At 57.6% G+C, this 21,693-nt stretch overlaps 1 protein-coding gene across 1 annotated transcript; it reads right to left on the bottom strand.

Annotated features, from left to right (window-relative positions):
- Nucleotides 1–226: 226 nt before the first annotated feature.
- Nucleotides 227–19,725, bottom strand: ADAMTS8 (ADAM metallopeptidase with thrombospondin type 1 motif 8). The gene is made up of 9 exons (XM_062198468.1): nucleotides 18,952–19,725; nucleotides 10,988–11,227; nucleotides 10,036–10,171; nucleotides 9,189–9,356; nucleotides 7,983–8,284; nucleotides 6,484–6,667; nucleotides 3,903–4,075; nucleotides 3,622–3,797; nucleotides 227–1,417 (listed from the first exon to the last, which is right to left on the bottom strand). The coding sequence occupies exons 1-9, from the start codon at nucleotides 19,723–19,725 to the stop codon at nucleotides 847–849; spliced, it is 2,724 nt and encodes a 907-aa protein (XP_062054452.1). The 3' UTR covers nucleotides 227–846.
- Between the last annotated feature and the right edge of the window lie 1,968 nt (nucleotides 19,726–21,693).

Genomic DNA, 21,693 nt, shown 5'->3' on the forward strand with positions numbered 1-21,693 from the left:
ATCATGCAAACAAGAGGCTGCTGCCGAGTGAGTGGAGCCTCCAGGCTTGTTAGAACCCGATGTAGCTGCCTCATTGACTCAAGGAGAGGCCGGGAAACTCATGAGATCGGCTGCCCCATGCCTGCACTCAGGGGGAGCAGACAGCGCGTTAGCCTCTGTCCTCGGACTCTGGGCCTCCAGTCTTTGTCATCTAATGAACTAGACCAGACCACTGCATTGGCACAAGATCACACTTTAGTTCAGAGACACATTGGCATAAATACTTGAAATGGACCCCCCCCTGCCGGGGCAGCCTGAGAGCACGTGGCTCTCCACAGCGCTGACGCTGGGCCCTCAGGCGGTGCGCTTTAACACTGAAGACAGTCCTGGGCATTTTCGAAAACAGTTCTGGGTATGGCTGTGGCACCTGCTTTGACCACTGCCACTGATTCCCGGCCCCACACTCTCTTGTACTAATATTTGTTCCCCTCTGAGGTAGATTATTTATCGGGGAAACCAAAATAGAAACCTTTTTTTTTGTCTTGTCATTTAACTTAGCAAGTCCTTTGCAAACAGGCTGACCCTGAGTCTCCTGTTTGGGTCAGTTAAGTGCCCTTTTTTCTTTTAACCTATGCCCGCTACTTGAACCTGAGCAGGGTCCAGTCCACTAGACAGCTGACTTTGGGTTATATCGCTCCAATTCCCTCTTCTCCTCCCCCTTGTGGATTGAGGCAGTGCCCGAGGCGCTGCCGCAATGGGAGGCCTGAGCAGGCCATGCCACCTCGACACCAAGGTCCCCATGGCAGGGACTCTCATCAGCATCCCAGCCACCCCTGCCTGGAGCACAAGACTGGGCCCCCGGGCAGGTCACAGGGGGCACGGCTGGCTTCCGCAGGGCTTGGCATCCTCAGGTTTCAGAGCCTTGTTGCAGGTGGTGGAGGCCTGGCCGGAGGGGTCCCTGCACTCCACCGTCCGCCGCTGCCAGCCAGCTCCACAGGTGGCAGAGCACTCGGACCAGTCCCCCAGGACCCACTGCGCGTGCAGCAGCGGCTGGATGACGTTGGTGGTTGCTCTCTCTTTGCCGTTCTGCATGCTGAAGTCCACGTCGTTGGGAACAAAGAAGGTGTATTTGACCTTGGGGGGGAAGACCTCACCAGGGACTGTCAGGAGCTGCACGGTGAGGGGCTCAGGGAGGGGCCGGAAGCTCTGCAGCCGCTCGAGGGTGGCGATGGAGCCGCTGTACTTGAGAATGGTCCCCTTCACCAAGATGTCCTGCTCAATGGCGGAGATGGCCAGGTTGCCATTGAGCAGGTACCGCCCGTCAGCCGTCTTCAGGGCCAGGTAGTTGCCGTCATTCTGGACCCCTGGGTGGCTCCTCTGTTTCACATCAATGTTTGTGGCCCCAGCTGGGATGGTGACGATGTCATTGTAGCCATAACTATGATAGGAAGAGAGAAAGATGCCCTTAGGACCAGCGGCAATGCTGCCGGGAGGTCCCTGGGGGCGGCCGTGGCTCAGAGATTGAAGCTAGCATCCCCGGTGACTGGGGGAGAGCAGATGGAAGCAACTTGTAAAGAATGAAGCCGCTGCTCTACATTCTAAACCCAGCTGTTCAGGCTGAGAGGAATGTCTTGTATGTCGGAATTTTCAAGGGTTGGAGCTTCATCTGCCAACTTTATTTCAAATGTTTGGGCTGGGGAGTTCGGATATGTGGGTTTTGACAATTGCAGAGAGAGGAGGAGAGCCCGAGGGGTTTGGAAAGCTGCATTGGTGCAGTCAAACCTGGCACCTCCCGGCTCAAATGAGATCTCAGTACACTTCCTTCCTTGCACTGATATAACACGGTGCGTTGGGCTGTGTGTTTGGCCGAATGGTCAGGATGCCGGTGGAGACACCTGCGTCCCGTATTTGAGTGCCTGGGTTTGATATCCACCCCCAGCTCCTGATTGTAGCTTCCTGCGGCTGCAGACCCTGGGAAGCAGTGGTGACGGCTCAAAGAACTGGGTTCTTATCACCCACATGGGAGCCTGGCTCCTGGCTTTGTCCCCAGCCTAGTCCTGGCCATCGCAGGCATTTGGGAAGGGAATCAGCAGTTGAGACATCTCGCTTTCTGTCAGTCTCTGTTTCTCTGCCTCTCAAAGAAATAAATGAATCATTTTTTAAAAAAAGATCCAACATGTGTGGTCACCTCTATAGCCAGAGCTCAAACTCACATGGGAAAAAATCTGGTCTACACAGCCTGTCCAGAACCCATCCAAGGTAGAAGTCTTGCGTTACCTCTTTGAGTCTTGAGCTCTTAGTATTTGGCTAAGGGCAGGATGGGGGCGGGGGTGGGGCGGGGTAAACTGAGCTTCTTCAGAGCCAGACACCATGAGCACCCTGCTTCTACAGGGACCGGGTGCTGTTGGGGGAAATGCTTCAAGTCCATTATAGGTGTGGGGCTCCACACGGAATGGAGAAAGCTTGGCTCTTTGTTCTCTTCTGGTCAGCGGGGTTACAAAGGCAGGGGAGAAAGTCAAGTGTATTGAATGAGAAAGCCAGCTGGCTCCTTTCCTATTCTTGCTGTACCTCCAGCTGGCCTAGCCACTTGGGCTAGGGCTACAAAAGCATCCCAAGGCTCACGTATTTAGGGCCTTGGAGAAAACAGCTAAGGGATCCCACATCTGAACCATCCATGCTTCTTTTTCCTGTGTGCTTTGGGTTTAAATCTGAAAAGCCTGCCGCGTTGTCGGCTTAGAGGTGATTGTGTTCTCTGAGGCTGGTGGGATGAGACAGAGATAGAGAAGGAGTGAGAGAATGAAGAGCAAGAGAGAGAGGCGGGGTGGGGCACACTGCACCACGTGGAATGCTACAGAGGGAACACTTTTCAAAAACTCCGAGGAGCTGAGGGTGAGAGAGGTGGTGGACACCCGGGTGGCTTCTAGAAGGGGAGATACCTGCACAGACGGCACAGTGGTGGAGGCGTGGGAGTGGAGCGTATGAAACCCTTGCCCTTCCTCCCCAGGAAGTGCATGGAAAGAAAGCTGGCCCAGGACATGAGAGACCTGGGTTCCCTTTGCGGCTCTCATGAACTGCCGCTGTCACCTCTACAGAGCCGACTTCGTTGTGTCTTAGCTTCTTCAACCGTGGCAGCCAGAATAACAGTATCTGTCTTGCCCACTTCATAGCCTGATCCAGGAATTGAATGAGAGCGGGGAAGTGCAGGCCGTTTGGAAAATCTGAGGAACTTTATGAATATGGGGAATTAGGACGCCAGGAAAGTGCCTGGAGCCATGAAAGCACTGAGTGAGTGGCCAAGGCCTGCCCCCTGCTGTGCAGATCCATCTGCGGAAGTGGACAGGGCCCGCCGGGCGATTGTCTCAGACACCCTCAGCAGGCGGCCTCTGCCCTGGGTTCCATCCTCTAAGGAGGGCTGCATGCATGCTGTGCCGAGTGCCACACACGTCCCACGTCATAGCGGCTCTGAGACAGATGTGACTGTTGCCATCAGATAACAGCACTGCAGCTCCTAGCGTGCAAGAGAGCTGCTCCGTCGCCACCGCCACAGAGCAGTGGCCACCATTCAAACCCGAGCCTACCACTGTCTGAAGCCCGTCATGCTCACTCTTTATACCCAGGGACCCAAGTTCCTGGGAGCCTCACCTGGAGGGGGTGAAGGAGCCGGAGACCTTCCTGCACGAGTTGCCTTTGCCCCCACACACCCCACATTTGTCCAGCTTCCTGGGTGAGTCCACCACGTGGTCACAGCCAGCTTTGACGCACTGGCCACGCACGCAGATGGCCAGCGTCTCTGGCCCACAGAGGGTGCCGTCGATCACCTGCAGCAAGGAAAGGTAAGAGGGGTTGTGTTGAGCACGGACATAGCCCGCAGGTCGGGTAGGGACGGGTGACCTTCCTCCCCGTCGCTGGCTCCGGATTCTCACCTTGGCCTCGAACACTTTGAACTCGCTTCTCCCCCGGGCTCGGCAGAACAACTTGCAGCGATCCCGGGGGGACACCCCTGCGTACTTGGGGACCCACTGCAGCAGGTTCCCTTCCAGGTCGGTGTAATTGTAGGCGTTGTATTTCTCACACTGCTGCTCCCGGAAGCTTTTCCCTACAAAGTAAGGAACGGGGCGGAGGTTCATGGAGGAACATGCCTGCATTCACGCACCTTTCTTCTTGTTGGCTTTCAACTCAAGCCAAGGGCAAGGTGCAGTGTCACCTGGGCTGACACACTCTAACCCTTCCTCAAAGGGGCAAGGAAAGGAGCCATCCAGTCTCGCGCCAGGCTGATTCCCTGTGACAGATGAACAATCTTAGGGAGGAACTTGGCACCACTCAGCCAGCTTGGAAGGCACAGTGCGTGCACGGAACCGTATTTCAGGGTCTCTGCTGGCCACACCCTATCTTGACATCCTCGGTGACACGGGACATTTCCCCAAAGCTCCCCAACTACATTTCTAGCTGGATCTTGATCTTGACCTTGTACCCCACCTTCTGTAATTCTGGCTGACCACTGGGGGGCTCCACTGTATATCCTGTGACAACCTCCAACTCAGCAGGCCCAACCTCGTATGTCCGTCCACTAACTGCCTTGATTTTCACTTGGTGGCACTGCTGGACACCTGTGTGAGCTTGGCGTCTGGTGCCTCCTGGGTGTTTGAGCTTCCTTGTTTCCAATCCGTCACAAGATCATACGCTAGAGTCAGCCTCTGGGATCCACAGGATTGGTTCCGGAATCCCTGCTGATACCAAATCCACAGAGGCTCAAGTCCCTTCTGGAGAATGGTGTAGTATTTGTATATATCCTATGCACATTCTCCTGTATGCTTTCCTTCAGTGCCCAACACCATGTACAGAGTTGCTATCCTGGATTGCATAGGGAATGATAATGAGAAGAATAGCTGGAACGTGTTCAGTACAGTTGCAATTGTCCCCCATTTAAGACTTAAAATGCCTGCATCCCACTCTCTCCATCCCAGACCCAGGTTACTTGACTTCCCGGGGGACCTAGCACACAGCCTCCTATATGCACCTGCCTCCTCCCCCCACTGGCTGCACGCTGCTTCCAGGTCATTCCGTCTGAAACAAGAGGTGGGTGTTTACACCCCGCCCCCTGACAATCCTGCAATTCAACCTGTTCTCTGCCCTCACCGTGCGCTGCAAGGCCTGTGGGGACGTTCTCACGCATGGCCGTCTGGCTGCACACCTGGCCCTCCCAGTCGGCCCCCGAGGGAGTCTGCTTTGCAGAAGCTCCCAGGGGTCCCGGCGGGACGGTGGGCACAGACAACCCCAGATGCGGTTTCAGCCATCAAGGCCCTTTGAGGTCTGGCCTTGGTGCTGCTGTGTTCTGCTTGACCACAGCCAAGCCGAGGAGTGCCCCCCTCTCCTGCCGGTGCCAGTCCTGGCTCGGCCACTCACACCTTGCCACCATCTCCGTCCCAGGCCCTCCCTGCTCTGAACTCCACACACACCTGTGCCCTGTGTCTCCTGGGTTAAGTCTTAATTGCCGCGTATAGGAGTTTGAGTCTCTAATTAGACTTCGAGCTCCTTGGGGCCACGCCTTGGGCACTTTACATGTTGTTGATATCATCTGTTAGGGTTCTAGACACACGGCACTTGATTGAAATGGCTGACATCGGTGCATCTGAAATCGAGACGCCACCTATCGTCCACACCTGCCTGGCGCCTTATATCCCGTCTGCTACCCCTTCCTGGCAACGTGTCACTCCGTACGCCAGGCAAACTCTCACGTAGCTTCTAGACCCTGATGCCACGGCTGATTCTTCCCAGCCTGCAAAGCTGCAGTGCCCACAGATTCCCCCGTTAGACATCAGCCCCGGGCCAGTGTGCCTTTGCCCTTGGATGAGTCTCTTTGCATGCCTGCCAGTGCTTCCCGGAGCTGCACAAAGCGGAGCTGGATGGGAAGTGGGGAAAAAACTCCTAAGGCCTCCCTCTCACACGTTTGCTGCTGCCCCTGACCGTCTCCTGGTATGCTTCCTAGCACGTACTAGGGGATCGGATTATGCAAGGTGAGGCAGAGGTAGTGTTGCTTCCTGGGAAGGTTCCATCAGGCCTACGCCATGGCCCCCAAGGGAAGATGAATGTGCACAGGAATCAGATTCAGAAGCCCGCCCCCTCCCTAGGCGAACGCTGGCTGGAAAGACCTTGGAGGTCTGGCTCTGAGACGTGCTTTGGAAAAGCTTTTTTTTTTTTCTGCACAAGACAGGGCTTCGGCTGCCTCCAGGACTAGTTTCCTTGCCGCCAGCGCTGTGCAAAGGCACCCCCCCCCCCGACACCAGGAAGCCAGGAGCAACACTCTCTGTCTCCACATCCTGGAGGACCAGGGCAATTTCTCTCCTTGACCTTGGCAGCTCTCCCCACGCAGCGAGAGCTGCCCTGGGAAAACCGAGGGCTGCCCCAGAGCTGGCTGAGTGCACAGCCCACTCAAGACTGGAACTCTGCACCCAGGGAGACTGCGCCACGCCTCCTCGGGGAGGGGGCAGCCGAAGTGGCGCTCACCGTCAGGGGGGCACTCCTCCGTGTGGCACGACTGGTACTTGGCTCTCCGGCCCAGGCAGTATCTTCCTCCGTTCTGAGGCTCGGGATCCTTGCACTCACGGTGGGAAAACTGCACTCCTCCTCCGCAGGTGCGGGAACACTCTCCCCAGGGTCCCCACGGGGCCCAGCCTCCGTCCACCACAGCCTGCAACACACAGCACCACGCTGCTCAGGGCACAGGGGATAGGGCTTCTGCCATCGGTGTAACCAGAGGGCTGTGGCCCCGACTTCCTTATCGGGTTCTTCTCATCTAGGTGCGTGGAGCTCCAAGAACTGCCTCCATCATTGAGTGGCTTTGGGAAGACAGAGGCTACCCTGGGCACCCTGCGGTCTAACACAGGGCCTTGACCTCATGCAGGTGCTTGATAGGACACATGGATGAGACTCTTTGATGGGAACAAGGCTGGATCTAACCCAGTTGTTCTTCAGGAGGCAACTGGCAGTGTTGACAGACCTGGTGGTTGTCACACCTGGGAGCAGGGGAGTTACTGGCAGCTACTGGGTAGATACCAGGAATGCAGCTAAGCTCCCAACAATGCACAGGCCCTGCAGCAAAGACTTAACCCAAGCGTGGGAGGAGAATGGGAGGTGAGTGAGGACGAATACGGGAATCCTGTGTTAGCTCAGGCTTGGAACAAGAGTGTGTGGTTGACCCGGCCTGGCCCGTGCAGGCTCCCGGGGCTTAGTGCCAAAGATGCACCATGAGGACAGCCCCCTAGGAGTGCTCTGGGGCCACCCTGGCGATTGGGCACTGGGCTGGGACCAGGCTGTGAAACACAGCGGATGCTGTTTCAAAGCAATGGCTCGGAGACTCGCAGTCAGAGAAATGCGATCGGCCTCGCAGTCTGGATGTATTAAGAGCAGCGCAGAGAAGTGAATCATTTAAAAACCCTCACTGGCACTGCCTTGGTTGTTCGTGCAAGTTTCCTCTGCACTGGGCCAAGTTGTGTCTGCCCGGTCGGAGGCAGCTCTGATTCTGTCTCCCCTCATTATTCCCCGACCTCTAGTTATGAATCAGCTCAAACACAGGGTAGGTAGGCTGTGAGCCCCCGCCCCCACCCCCACCCGGCTCAGTCTTGACAGAATATTCCTCCTTCACGCCACTTGGTTCACAGTGCATTGAGAATGGCTCCTGTTTGGCAAGTGCCCACCCACTTCTTGGCCGTGTCACCCCTCGCCAATCAGCAGGGGTCTCAAGTCAAAGCGCCAATGCAGCTCCAAGGACCCCGTGGTGGGGGGAGGGGAGGTCTCCCCTACACCTGCAGCCACGGGGTGTCCTTCCACTGGCTTTGAGTGCAGCCTCCAACGGCCCCCCTCCTGGGGGAGCAACACGCTCAAGCCTGTTTGCCAAGAGCCCGGTGATATTACATGGGAGGCCTAGGCTGCAGCCTGACCCGAACAGCTTTCCCCAGCCCCTCTGTCCTCCCTTCCCCACCTCCTCCCCAGTGGCCGTCCCTCACCTTGGGCCGCTCCACATCCTCCTGGGGCAGACAGCTGCCATCCCAGCAGAGCCGCCCCGGCCCGCAGGGTGTGCCGTCGGCCCAGGGCAGGCTGCCGTTCTTCGTGTGGCAGAGGGGTTCGGCACTGTCGGTGTGGCACCACAGCTGGGCGCAGACGTCCTGTGCGGAAGTGTTGGGGCAGTGGCGGAAGCCCGGTCCAAATATCTGCTTGCACTGCTGGTCCAGTTCATAGAGGGCCTTGCGGCCCGGGAGGTCCGTGGGGAGGGGCAGGGCCGAGGTGGGGGCATCCAGGAGACAGTCTCCTGAGAAAGGGAGGAAGCAGAGGGGCTGGAACAAGCACACGGGGCAGGAGCTGCCTCCTAGGTCTCCGTGGCCCCCCACGGGCCCCTCGGATTCTGAGCCACAGGGTGTGAGGTCGGGGCATCACCGGTGTCCTTGCCCCCGGATGCAGGAGCTGTCACACCGTTGCACAGAGCTGATCTGATCGGTGACGCTCAGCTGTGAAGGTTGTTTCCCTAGGACCCACTTTCTCTGCCTATCCAGGACACCTAGGATGCGTCTCTGGCATTCTGTGTGTACTTAGTAGATGCCAGTTGGCTGCGGTACTGAGCCACATCCCAGCGGCACTGGGAATGGCAATGCGCTCTTAAGAAACACATCCGGTAGTGAGTAAATCACGCTACCGAGGTCTGTGTGCTCTACTGTTTTTGCCTTTTCAGCGAGAAGTGTCTTGAATGCATTGCATCACTGTTCTACTCACTGGTTCAGTTTTGACCAGACACTCCCATCTCCTGCCCCCTACTTCATTCCCTATGACTGTCCCATATGTCCCATATGATACGGTCACCGCCTCTTTGCCATTTCTGAACTATCATAGGATCCATTGCTCCAGCCGGGAACGCTGTCTTCTCTCGCCTGGACTACCTTCTTCCGTTCCTTCCAGCTCCGCTCAAACCCATCTCCTCCAGACAACCCTTCCAGACTAATTCCACTGGCTGTGTCACTAACAAGGCTAAGTTATTAGCACAGCGCTCCGGCTGCAGGGGGACAGGCAAGGCAGAGCGGACGGGCTTGGAGGATGGTGTGATGGCCCTCTTGTCTCGCCCCTGGCTGAGGGCTCCATGAGCCAGCACAGGTGCCCACAGCCGTGGAAGGTGGCCTCCACGGCAGCTGGATGGGAGAAGGAGGAGGCCACGCGGTGCCTACCGTGGCCGCTGTCCAGGAGCTCGGTGAGGTACATGGCGCTGCAGGGGGACCAGGGCAGTGTCTTGTTCAGGTGGACGAACAGTGGCGCCATCATGTGGTGTTTGCCCACGGGCCCAAAGAGCCGTGTGCAGGGCTTCGAGTCGTCGTGTGGCATGCTGAGCACGTGTCCTGGGGAGGAGGGAGAGCCTGGTCACTCCTCCTGACGCCCACCATCCCATCCCCAGCCTGCCCTGTCCCGCGAGGGCTCCCCAAGTGGCCAGCAGTGGGGATGCAACCCTCACATCTAGGGCTCGCCCTGGCTTTCCTCTCCTGGGGAGTTCTCACAGGTGACTGAGAAACACTGAGACTGCGTTATTTCTGTCCTAAACTCACATTCACCTGTTCCTCGCTCTCTCCCTCGACACTCTCTTTACAACTCCGTTTCCTTCACATCCCTACTGCTCAGCTCGTGTGCAGCGCCACGATTCGTACGTGAGCTTGTGTCACGTGCTGGCCTTTCTCCGCTGATGGTCCAGGCCACTGTCATAGTGTTTGGGCCTTCGATAAAGTGTAGGAATGGAACTGCACACATCATCAAATGTGGTATCTGCATATGAGGGGACTTGAAAAGTTCACAGAAAATGGAATTAAAAGATTATTTTGGTGCAAAAACTTTTTTGAAATTTTCATAAGACACATTTTCCATGAGCTTTCTGCACGCCCTTCGAAGAACGGCTCTGTCAACATTATGAGGAGGTCACGGCTAAGAGTAAGGGCTGCCTGTCCCGTAGGATCTGGGCTCCCCGGGAACCCGGAAGAGGCGGTTCCCTCGACACAGTGAAGGAGGCACTGGCGGAGTCCATCTTACCCAGCTCATGGGCCAGCGTGTAGGCTGCCTGCAGGCCCTCGTCCTCAATCACAGAGCAGCTCTTGTTAGGGTCACAGATAGTGCCGATGTCCGCCACGCCCAGGGTGTCACACAGCCCTTCCTTTCCACAGAAGTTCTACTCGGCAGAGAGAGAGAGAGAGAGAGAAGCAAGTGCGTGTCAGCAGGGCGCAGGCTGTGGGCATGGCGGGAGGTGCCAGCATGCACAGGGCATTGTGACCACTGAGCAGTCTGTGAGACACCCCCTGTAGGCCTGAGTGTCCCCTGGGTTAGTGGAGAAAAACACCTGCTCCTCTCTCGGGACTGGCAGTGTCCAGACTTCTGACACTTGTTTTGGGAAGGCAGCAAGACTGCCTGGCCTTGGCTGGGGACGCTGCTGCTGCGCGACCTCTCTGTGCCTCAACTTCCCCAGCTGTAAAATGGGGCTGACACCAGTACTCGCCTGGTGGTGCTGTGGGGAGGACCGAAGGCATGGACCAGGGCCTGGCACATTTCAGGAATCTATCCATGTGGATCATGCCAGGAAGCCGGGTGGGGGTGGGGGCAGCCCTGCTGCTGTGGGAAGACCCCCAAGGTACCCCTCCCCACCCCGTTACCTGCCCCGTTTAACATCCGCCAAAAACACAGCTCCTTTCTTGATTCCACTCCAGCCCTCTGCCTGGAGAGGTCAATCCATTTCCTCTGGTTACGACCTCGGCAGACAGCTGGTAACAAACTTTCCCAGAGCAGCCCCCGCCAGATTCTTCTTCTTCCCTTGCACATGGCTCGCACACTTGTCCTCATGACCCCTCCCCGTCACTCCCGGCAAGAGGCTTCTGGTGTCCAGCTGGGGCCAGCAGGGAGACCAGACCGTTCCCATTTTTGGCCAGGCCCAGTGGTCCCCGCTTTGATCCGCCCAGCCCGCCTCCCAGGACTTCCGCGCCCGCCCGCTGACCTGTCTGGTGAGCAGGATGGCCGTGTCGAAATGCTCTGGGTGGCGATCGCTGGGGTGGTTGAAACGGCGCTGCCAGCTGCAGAAATTGCGCAGGGTGAGGCCGCCGTTGTCCGAGACCTCCGGCCCCCATTTCTCGTCCTCCACGATCAGCACCTTGACCACCATCAGGTTGATGGAGTTCCTGATGCTCGGGTGCTTGTAGATGCGGGCGGCCACCGACATCAGCGTCAGGATGTGGTTCTGTCGGGAGGGAGGGAACAGAGGGCAGAGCAAAGGGTTCAACCTCTTGGCCCCGATCCACTGCGGCCCAGCTCGTTACGGGCCGTGGCCGGTGTGCCGAGCCGTGCAGGGTGCTCACGTGGAGTACGGCAGCTGGCTGAGACTCGCAAGTTTTCGGTGTGATTTCCCCTTGATTTGACATCAGTGATTGATTGACCCAAGGTCCCAAAGCCAATGGGTACAGGGCCACGCTGACACCCGCACTGCCTGGCTCCAAAGCTTGTGCCCGTGTGGCTCTCTAAATCCAAATGACTGAAAACTCAACAGAATTAGAATGACAGTAACTCAGTTGCGCTGGGCGCATTTCAAGTGTCTCTGTGGCTTGTGGCAACTGCATTGGAGTCACAGAAAGTTGTAGTGGGCTGCATGGCTTTTTCCACCTCGGCCTGGACAACTACTTACCCCCTACCCTCCCTGGCCTCTGCCAGAAACAATTATCTGAGTGCACGTGTCAGATAATTGTTTGTAGAAATCCTGCCCCAACCACCACCTTGGAATCTAGCCGAGGAGTTCCCCATGTCTGTTGGGAGCAACCTCTGCTCTTCACCGTGGGAACTGTTACCCCCCCAAAAAATATAGCTCTTTTAAACATGCCAAATGATACAAGGGCCCTTCAAAAAGTTCATGGAAAATGCATATCATGAATAAACTATGCATGGACTTACATCTTTTTTTTTTTTTTAGGCACCAAAATAAACTTACCTTGTAATTCCAATTTTTTTTTCCCATCAACTTTTTCAAGTGCTCTGGTTAGCCACACTGCACCAGCCCCTGGGGCACACTGGCCACAGGTTTCCTCCTTACAATTTCATAACAGCTCTACAGGGTGGGTTTGGCAAGCCCTGTTTCACCAATGAAGAATTGGAGGGTCACACATGTTCTAGAACCTAAAGGCAAGATGCCAGTCCCTGTGCATCTGTCTCTCCGAAGTCCACCCTGCTCTCTCGATAACGTTTCCCAGGGCTTGGCTCCCTGGTTTCTGCCCTCCCAGCCCCTAAAGAGTTGATTCCCTTCTGCCTGGGGCTGGGGAGAATCCAGCGAGCCCAACACAGCCAGCCCATGTGCCTAGGAGCCCACTTGCTTGTAGCAGGAGGAGCGGACATCAGGGCTTGGCCTCTGGTCTGTCCTTGGCCTGCTCATGGCTCCCCTGCTGGATCCCAAGGCTTTGAAAGGAAGCCAGACAGGAGCTGGCTCTCCTGCCCCAGCGGCCTCTAGAAGTGGCCCCCTCGCCTCATTTTGTGGCAGGGGCCACAAAGCGACAGAGGCAGACAAGCGTGGTCCCTTCCGCTAAGCCTCTCTTTCTCTCCTGTGATCTGGAAGGTGGGTGTGGAAGGAGAGGGAAGGCTAGAGCGGGACATTCCTTCGGGGGAGGAAGCCCATTATTTGTGAATGGGATCTGTCTGTTCACCTCGCAGGCAGCACGCCAGGTATTTTGCTAGTCCTACAAACGGGTTGGCAGGTTACTAGGCACAGGTTACTTAGCGTGTCAAGCACTCCAGCTATGTTTAGGCTGATGTAAACACCTTATCAGCAGAGCTGAAACTTGGCACCTGCTTCTGGAGTTGGATTCCTGGGGGGGGGGTAGGGGGGGAGTAATCATATCATTACGCAACTGGGAGTGTGTGCCGAGGAATGGTAGCTTGCCGGGGCTAACTCCTGGCCGCCGGAGGGAGGGATGGAGGGGGGCAGATGGAGTCTCTCAGTCTCTTTAAGAAGGGCCAGTGTCTGACGGGTTCAGGACCAGCCCTGGAATTTTTTCTGTGGCAATCTGTAACCATCCTCACTAGACTGCTTCCTGTTGAGTCTGAAAATCAGGCATGATGAAGTTGTACAAAAAGGTGCGAAAGCCAAGAGATGCCAGGAGCTAAGCTAAGCTGGATAAAGGCAGCTCCGCCCAAGGAGCTGAAGACTTGACATTGACAACGGTCTCTATGCACGGGCTGCTCAGGTCAAGCTGCAGCTGAGTGACGCGTGATGTCATGGGCATGACTGCCGGGAAAAACCGCTTGGAGGCCGGGGGCGGGGGCGGGCACAGCAGGAGGAGCTTCCGGCACTAAGGTTTCCAGGGATCGCTGCTTGTGGGGTGCACGGTGAGCACCTCTTCCAGGCCCTGCCTAGCTGTCAGGCTGAGCTGGCTCCAGAGCGCTCTTCCTGGCCGCTGACCATCACAGGAGATAACCTGCATTGCGACCGGGTCGGCATGGTTCCATGGTCCAGTGTGCCCTTCCAAACCTCAAATTCGGGCTGTGTTGACTTCCCTCGTCTCTCATGTCCCTAAGAAGCGCTGCCTCCTCCGTGGTCTCCCCCTCTCAGTTATCTCTGCTGAGAAACAACGCATCGCAGCTCCCTAGCGGGGAAGGACCCCTGGGCCTGGGCATCTCTGACTCCCTGCAGATCCCCAAGGCCCCCAGGGCAGGTCTGCCTTCCAGTCCCGCACGGAGCTGGTCAAGGAACAGGTCACATGGCTTGTCCTAGCACCTGGTGTCTATTTATAGTGCAGGCATCCACTGAAGAACCTGAATGAGATCCTGCCCCCTGTGGTCTGGATGCCCAGGCCAGCTAGCTGGGGGCATAGCCCTCGTAATTCTCAGACACAGACAAGGAGATTCCTCCCCCAGAGCTCCTGTGGCAGCCAGAGCCAGCTGTGGTGGGCGTGTAAGGGGGCTGGGCCTGGGCCACGTGCACTTCCAGCAGCTTCTTCCAGCAGGCCACCCGTTATATTTTGCTCACCTGCAGCCACAGCACCTGGCAGGTCTTACAGCTTTCCCCTGTGCCGTGCCCAGGGAGGCCAAAGGAGGGGTGGCGACGGGAAACACTGCAACCCCAGCGCCTGGCACCACTGCTCTTCCCTGCTGGCACCTCTCCAGGGCCAAGACTGTCCTGGGGAGGAGGCGAAGGAGAGGCCAGGGAAGAGGAAAGAAGCAAGAGCAGAAGAGACGGACCTGCGTAGCTACCCTCATCTCTCCTTGTTCTCCAAACAGCAAAGAGCAATGTCAGCTCACCAAAGCACACACTTATGGGTTCGAATACTCAAAGCAGGGCCGGTGACCACACCGTCCTCCCCACACTGCCAAATGGTTTCCATCACTGGCGGCAACTCTAGTGAGAGCTATGCTTTGCTGAGCACCTACTATGTTCTGGGCACCGACACAGGTGCTTTCCGTATTTTGTTACATCCTCGAGGCTAGCACTGCTCCCACTTTGCTGGTGAAGGAATCGAGGTACAGAGAAACAGATTCACTTGATCTATAACACAGTCATTTCTAGTTTCTTCCAAAGCCTACGCTCTTGCTCACTACCTGACTACCATCTGGGCTGCCTATAAGGAAATTACAGCCTGGCCCAAAGGAGCTCCAAGCATGCAAACAAGCAAGCTGGTCCCAGTCACCACCTGGGCACAGCCCACCCCACAGCCCACCTTGGGGGAGGGGGAGGGGGAGGGGGAGAGGGAAGTGGCAACTTTTGGGTATTAAGACCTTTCTCTTCTCTGGGTTTTTTTTTTTTTTTTTTGGACAGGCAGAGTTAGACAGTGAGAGAGAGACAGAGAGAAAGGTCTTCCTTTTCCGTTGGTTCACCCCTCAAATGGCCTCTACGGCCAGCGTGCTTCTTCCTGGTCTCCCATGCCGGTGCAGGGCCCAAGCACTTGGGCCATCCTCCACTGCCTTCCCGGGGCCACAGCAGAGAGCTGGATTGGAAGAGGAACAACCAGGACAGAATCCGGTGCCCCAACTAGGACTTGAACCCGGGGTACCGGCGCTGCAGGCGGAGGATTAGCCCAGTGAGCCGCGGCACCGGCCAAGGCCTTTTTCTTACAGAAATACCCCTCTCCTTATCTTTGAGCATTTTGACTGCAGCTAGTAGAAGGGATGGGGAAGACTTAGTCTTTAGCCAGTGGGAAGAATACAATCCATGCATTTTGAGGGGGGTCTTTCAAAAGTTGATGGATAAATGCATATTTAAAACAAACTATGCATGGATCTCAAATGTTTTTGCACCAAAATGAACTTAGCTTTTAATCCCATCTTCTCATTAACTTCTGGAGGCATCCCCATAGAGCACACATCTTTCACCCATGAAGACTTGGGAAGCAACAGGGCTGGTGGGCAAGTGTCTGTTTCTATTAGCTTCTAAATCGGGATATTCTTGCCCGTGAAAGATGGTATGCTCCTACTTACGCCAGAGCACGTATCAACTGGGACCGTGTGGGGCAAACTAGGCTATCGGGTCACTCTAGTATCTTGTGGGAGACGTCTTTCCCAGGGGACCCGGGTAAGAGGGAGATGGCTAGGACACCAGCCCCTAGGAGCTGACATCCTAGCAATACTCCCATCTGCTCTGGGGAGGAAGAGCACTGCTCCACGCCTCCTCTCTGCTAAGACACGTTGGGAGCTCTGCTCGCGGCTGAGGCGCTGGTGCGGCGGGGCTCCCCAGCCCAAGTGTGGGGCACTGCTCAGTGGGACACTTAACTCTGGCTCTCTAGTTCCACCCAGGGGACAATCAGGAACAGGTGGATGTACTCAGACATAATGGATTCTTCCAAGGTGGTCCCTCCTTTCCGGAAGCCCCTTTTGTCTGAGCTCCTTAACTCTGAAAACAGATAAGAAGGTGGGCGGCAAGGGTCCCTTTTGTCAAGGGATTAAGCGAACTGTTAAACAGATTTCTGGAACACTTCACTGTTGCCCAGCAGTGAGACCAGCCTCTGGCACAGCTAACTCTTTCTCTCAGCCTGGAAGGCGGTTTCTACTTTGGGGTAGGGCCTTAGGACCTCACACTTTGGCCAGATGTCTTGGGATCGCCAGATGTAAAGATTCGCCCCACAGCATGGGCAAGTGCCTGTGGGTAAACAGAGTCACGGACCCTCAGTGCGTGAAGAGGGCAGCATGGTGCATTAGCAGAGGGCCTTGGACTCGGGCCGGTGCAGATCCAGCCCTGCCTCTTACTAGCTTTGTGACCCTGGGGTGTCCTCGGTGAGCTGTGTGCTCCTCCTTTGCCCCCCCCATCTCTGCTTCCTTTGAGGGGCTGCCTGCAGAGCCACTCTGTAAGTTGAACACACTCAGAGGGAGGCTGCGCCTTCCGGAAGACTAGCTCGCCCTCAAGCAGCCTTCCAGACACTTAAGAGTAGAAAGAGTTACCTGGTGCAGGCATCCTGCTTTAGACATGAAGAAATCTAAACCTTGCAGGGCTCTGTTCATTACGGTCACACTCCCCCACCCGGGCCGATCGCTGACACCCCAAGCACTTTCCACCTGTGAGAACTGAGTCTCAAGTCACAGGCTGGGGAGAACTGGCTTCTCTCTGGGAGGCGGCAGGGGACGGGTCGGGGCAGGTCAGATCTCAGACATCAGCACTTGATTTTCATTCTCTTGGCTGAGCTCAGGAACCTGCTTTAGGAAGCCCAGGGCATTGAACTAAGTTCAAGCCTTTCCTGCAGCACCTTGCTCCGTAGGGGTGGGGGTGGGGGTGGGATCAGTCCCTCCCCTACCCCAGCAGGTGGCAGCAGACTTACAGGTGGCAGGGCTGGTCCAGCCGAGAGAAGACTTAGAAGTAGACCCCCTGCCCCTCCCGAGGGAGGAACTCAGCCCTCACAGGTGCCCAGCACCTGTTCTGATGAACCCTTCAAGTTGGCTGGTTGGGTATCCAGGGAGCCTGTGTGCTTGTGACAGATCCAGACACGTGTATGTGTGCGGGTTGGGTGGGGACGGGGCAAGCATGAGCCAGGTGGTCCAGCCAGGAGTCCCATGAGGATGGAAGTCCTCCAAGTGGCTCTGCCAACTTGTTGGGGGCAGCCAGACCTGGATCTCAAACTGCAGCGAATGAAACCTCGCTACAACACCCAGCTCGGGCTCCCACCTTCAGTGTCCCAGGGCCCTGGAGGCTGGCACCGTGGATGTGTGCCTCTGCACAGCCCTGAGTTCTGGAGATGCTGAGTGTGTCCTTGAGGCTCAGCCCTCTCCAGGTCAAAGTGATGAGTTTAGGGAATGAGACGATGGCAAAGCATTAGGGGTGACAGTTTGGCTCCGGAGGCTGAGACGCTAACTTTTCCTGCTGCCTCCCCCTTGCCCTGGCTGCCTTTCCTGGTCCTGCTTCCTAGGTAGACGTTAGAAACTGGGGGTGGTACACAGCATCCAGGCTCCGGGTATGCAACCAACGTGATCTCAGCCTCTTTTTGTCGAGTACCCTAGGAGCCATGCATGGTGGTCCCGAGGGCCTAAGGAAACAGGAGAAGCCCTCTCCTCACCTGTTTCCTGCCACCTTCTCAAGTACTTCTTGGAGGGAAAGGAGGCCGAGCAGTCAGCCAGCACCTCTCCCTGCTCTCAGGGTCTCCAGCATGGATCCAAAACCCACATGGCACACGGCTCCAATGGCTCCAAGCTGCCTCTCAGTGCCCAGGGACAAGCACATCCACAAGGCTATGCAGGGGGAAGCTTCTGGCCTCTGACACCCTGCCAGGGGACCCAGAGCTTCCACACGGACCCCCTCATCGGCAAAACCTTCCCATCTTTTCCACCCTGCACTTTGGTAGGCTAGCGAGTAGGAGAGAACTGGAATGGTCTAGACAGGTGAGCATGTTCCCCCTGGTGCTCCCAGCAGCTGGCCACAGGCTGAGCCCGGGAATGGAATCCTGGACCAGAGATGCCATCAAAGTGTTAACAGACCTGCTACTGCGCTGTTTCAGGAAACCTTGACCATTCTTGTTCTAAGCAGCACAGCATCCCGGGTTCTCTGTCCCCTGGGAGATGGGCACGTCAGCTCTCTCCTGGCCGTCTCAGCATCCTCTCTGCATCTCGTCAGAAACGGGCCGGCTAGGGCAGGTATCCCCGGATGCTGTTTCTCTGTACCAGCTGGGCTGAGAACTGTGAACAGCTGCTGGACCAAGGACAGTAGAGCTCTGGCTCCTCTAGAGACGGGAATGGAGAGAGCTCATCCCACTGCCCTGCTCTCTCCTTTTCCACTGCTCCCACGCAGAAATCCTGTTCCCCTCCCTGCCTGTGCTGGATGCTGGCACTGCCAAGTTCTGCCGGGGCTGAGTGCCAGGTTGGCAAGGTAGCCCCTGCCCCTTGATCAGAACCAGCTGGGAACACAGGCGTTGGGCAGCCCCTTTCCAGGTTCAGCTCCCTGGGAACAATGTCTCCTACTAATGGCAACCTCAGTTCTGGACCCGCAGCCACTTCTTTCCATCCCAGCTGCCTTCCCTGGGGGGGACCTCGAGGGTTTGGAGCAGCAAAAGGCTGGGGAAGCGGGGTGGGTGCTCTTCCAACATGTTCAGTTTCCTCTTGGGAGAGGTAGGTGCCTGGGGCACATGTTCAGTCCCGCCTTGCAGCTCCATGCGCCCAGTGCTACAAGGGATTCAGGAAGAGAGGGCCATGGGGAGGAGCAGAGGGGAGCCGCAGCAGCACCTCCTCTCTGAATGGGAAGCCACATGGGGGTTGGGCCAGTCGCAAGCCAAGGTCTTCTACTAAGACAAGCCAAGCCCCTGCGAGGGGATCTTGTTTGGGGTCCGGCTTGGAAGTGAAAAGTTTCTTTCTTTCTTTCTTTCTTTCTTTCTTTCTTTCTTTCTTTCTTTCTTTCTTTCTTTCTTTTTTTTTTTTTTTTTAAAGAGGGGTTGGGAAAAGAAGAACTTAGACAAGAGAGGCATGTGGGGACCTCCAGGGGAGGTGCCGGGGGGAGCGCTCACGGAGTCCTACCTGCAGGTCGGCCCCATAGAAGGCGGCCATGGATGCGTCGGCCACCAGCAGCGTTTCCACGAAGCGAGCCTCCGACACAAACCGCTTGGTCCTACTCGTGGCGCCCAGGGTTGGCGGCAGCTCGCTGGCGCCTTCTGCCTCTTCTTCGTTGGCCCCCTCCTCCTCCTCCTCCTCGTCCTCCTCTTCCCTTCGCTGTCCCGGGCCCTCTCGGGTGTCCACCTCCCACTCGGGCTCTCGAGGGAGCGGGCGGGCTTCCGCGGTCGCGGCGAGCCCGGGGTCCCCGCGGTGCGCCCCGGGCCCCCAGCGCTGCAGGCGGTGCGGCTGGCCCAGCGAGCTCCCCGCGCCCTGCGGCTGGATGGTGAACTCCTCGCCGTCCAGCAGGAAAGAACCGCTCAGCCCGCGGCACAGGCTGACGGCCGCCAGCGACTCGGGCTCCCCATTCACCGTGCCGGAGAAGAAGCAGCCGCGCAGCTCGGGCTCGTCCCCGGCCACCCCGCCGGAGCCCCCGAGGCGCTCGATCTTGAACGCCGGCGCCAGGAAGCTGGCGTCGGGCGCCAGGCGCAGCACGAAGCCCTTGCCGAAGGCGGACAGGTGGAGCGCGAGCTCGCCCGCGCTGCCGGGCAACCGCGTGGGCACCACCAGCTCCGAGGCCTGACCCCCGGCCCCGAGCCGGGCCGGGACGCCCCGGGCGAGCGGCGGCGGCAGCAGCGGCGGCAGCAGCAGCAGCAGCAGGAGCGGCGGCCACCGGGGGGCGGCGGCGGGGGCGGGGAGCATGGGGGCTGCGGCTGCGGCGCGCGGGAGAGGGAAGAAGCCGGCCGGGCGCGGGCAGGTGCTGGCGGCGCGGCCGCTCTCTGCAGGCTGCAAGGCCGACTCGGCGGCGGGGCCCCGCGCGGGAGGCGGCCGCAGCGCGCGGCGGCGGCGGTCCCCTGGCGGCCCCTCTCGCTCGCGCACCCGCTCCGCCCGCCCCGCCGAGTGCGAGCAGCTGGCGCCCCGGCCCTCGTGCGCCGGTCCTCCGCCCCGGGTCGCGCCGGCCCCGCGAAGCAGCCTCCTGCCTCCTCCCCCGCCCTGGGAAGCACCGAGTGGGCTGCCGAGCCCTTCGTATTTATACTTCCTTCCCGGCTTTGACATAAGAGGTTTATTTTTGATCTCTCACTATTCCCGTTTCCCCTCCCCTGGGATCAGAGAGAAGCTGAAAAGAGGGAGAGACGGAGGAGGGGAAAAAAAAAAATTTGGATGAAATGTAAAACCAATCAGGAGCCGGCGAGACCCGCCCCGGTTAAGTGTCAACTTAGCTTTCTCCTTTCCTTTCAACAGACCCACGTTAACTCATGCGGTGCTGGACCGGCCCTGCCCCCGGGGCCCTTGGGGAGACCCCGGTCGCTGCCTCCTCGGGGGGCCCCAGGGCGCAAAGCCACATCCATCCTAGGAGCTCCTCCGTGGTGGCCTCAGCGGCACTAGTGGGACCCCCCGCAGTCTCCCCGGGAAGAGCGGGCTCAGGAAAAGGTTCCATAGCTTCTATTGAAAAGTGCAAAAAGGGAGGTGAGAAAAAAGTACTGAATCTGCGCTCTGAGCGGCTGCTCATTGCAAATTGGGGATCAGGAAAAGCAAACAAAAAACAAAAAGTAATGCCATGTGGTTAAGACCCCCAAGGGAGGAGGTGGCCTGGAGCCCCAGCAGTGGTGCTACTCCTGCGTGAAGGGCTGGTGGCAGGTGGATTCTCCCCGGGGGGAGAGGCAGCCTTTGCCCCAGCGGCCAGCACGTCATCAGCCCCTGAAAGCTCTCTCTTCCCCTGCAGATATTGCTTAGTTGCCCGAGGGCCCCCATGGAAGTCCCCTTTGCACTCAGTGCCACAGCTGCAGGGATCCACGTACACACCCGGCTTGTCCCTTCTTCCCCGAGGCCACCACCTTTCCCCCAGGAAGTGAGGCATGTCTGAGTGTCTAGGCCTCAAGCATTTGCATCCCACTGTGGTCTGGGCTGGATGAAGGGGGTCCTGTTCCCTAGAGGACGGTCTCTAGACCTGCCTCCCTCAGCCTCTTCTCTGAGCTGTCAGTCTAAGGGGAGCCACTGGGATGCTCAGCCTGTTGCCAACTCTCTGCTGGAGCTGTGGGAACTGGCAGAGGGAAGGTCATCCCTGCTTCTTTCTGGCTCACCTGGCCCCTCTCTGCCGCGATGGAGGTTTAGCACTCAGGGCTTGTTCCCTCCATGGGAACTGGGAAGCCCCGGGTTCCCTCCTGGCGTCTCATCTTTCTTCTCATGGAGGCACGGCTGTGGGTTAGATGATGACCTCCCAGCCCAGCACAGCCAGCCTTCTCCTTTCCTGCCCAACTTGCAGGAGAGCAGATGCTCGGAGGAAGTACTTCTGGAGGCAGGGGAGTGGGAGGAATCACCTCGCCAACTCTTCTCCAAAAATGAGCAAAGCCCTTCGTCTGAGCACAGGGACGGGCTGACCTGGGCAGGCAGTGCGTACTCCCAGCTGGCCTCAGAGATGTTGTGATGTCCTCGTCACGGCTCTCTGCCTTCTGGAAGCCCCCCTTTTGCCATGTTCGGGGCTGACTCCTGCTCTTCATCAGGGGTTAGGTGCTCCAGGGTTTCTTTCCTTCCCTTCTGGAAGCTCCTGAGAGCTGTGGCATTGCGATGCACGCTCAGCTCCGTTCTTCTGCTCTGGGGTGTATATCAATGGCTGGAAGTGGGAGATTTAGCCCAAGTCTCGAATGTCTGCAGAGCCCTCAATTGGGAGAG

Source organism: Lepus europaeus, chromosome 7 (genome assembly GCF_033115175.1).
Source record: "Lepus europaeus isolate LE1 chromosome 7, mLepTim1.pri, whole genome shotgun sequence".
Lineage (NCBI taxonomy): Eukaryota > Metazoa > Chordata > Mammalia > Lagomorpha > Leporidae > Lepus > Lepus europaeus.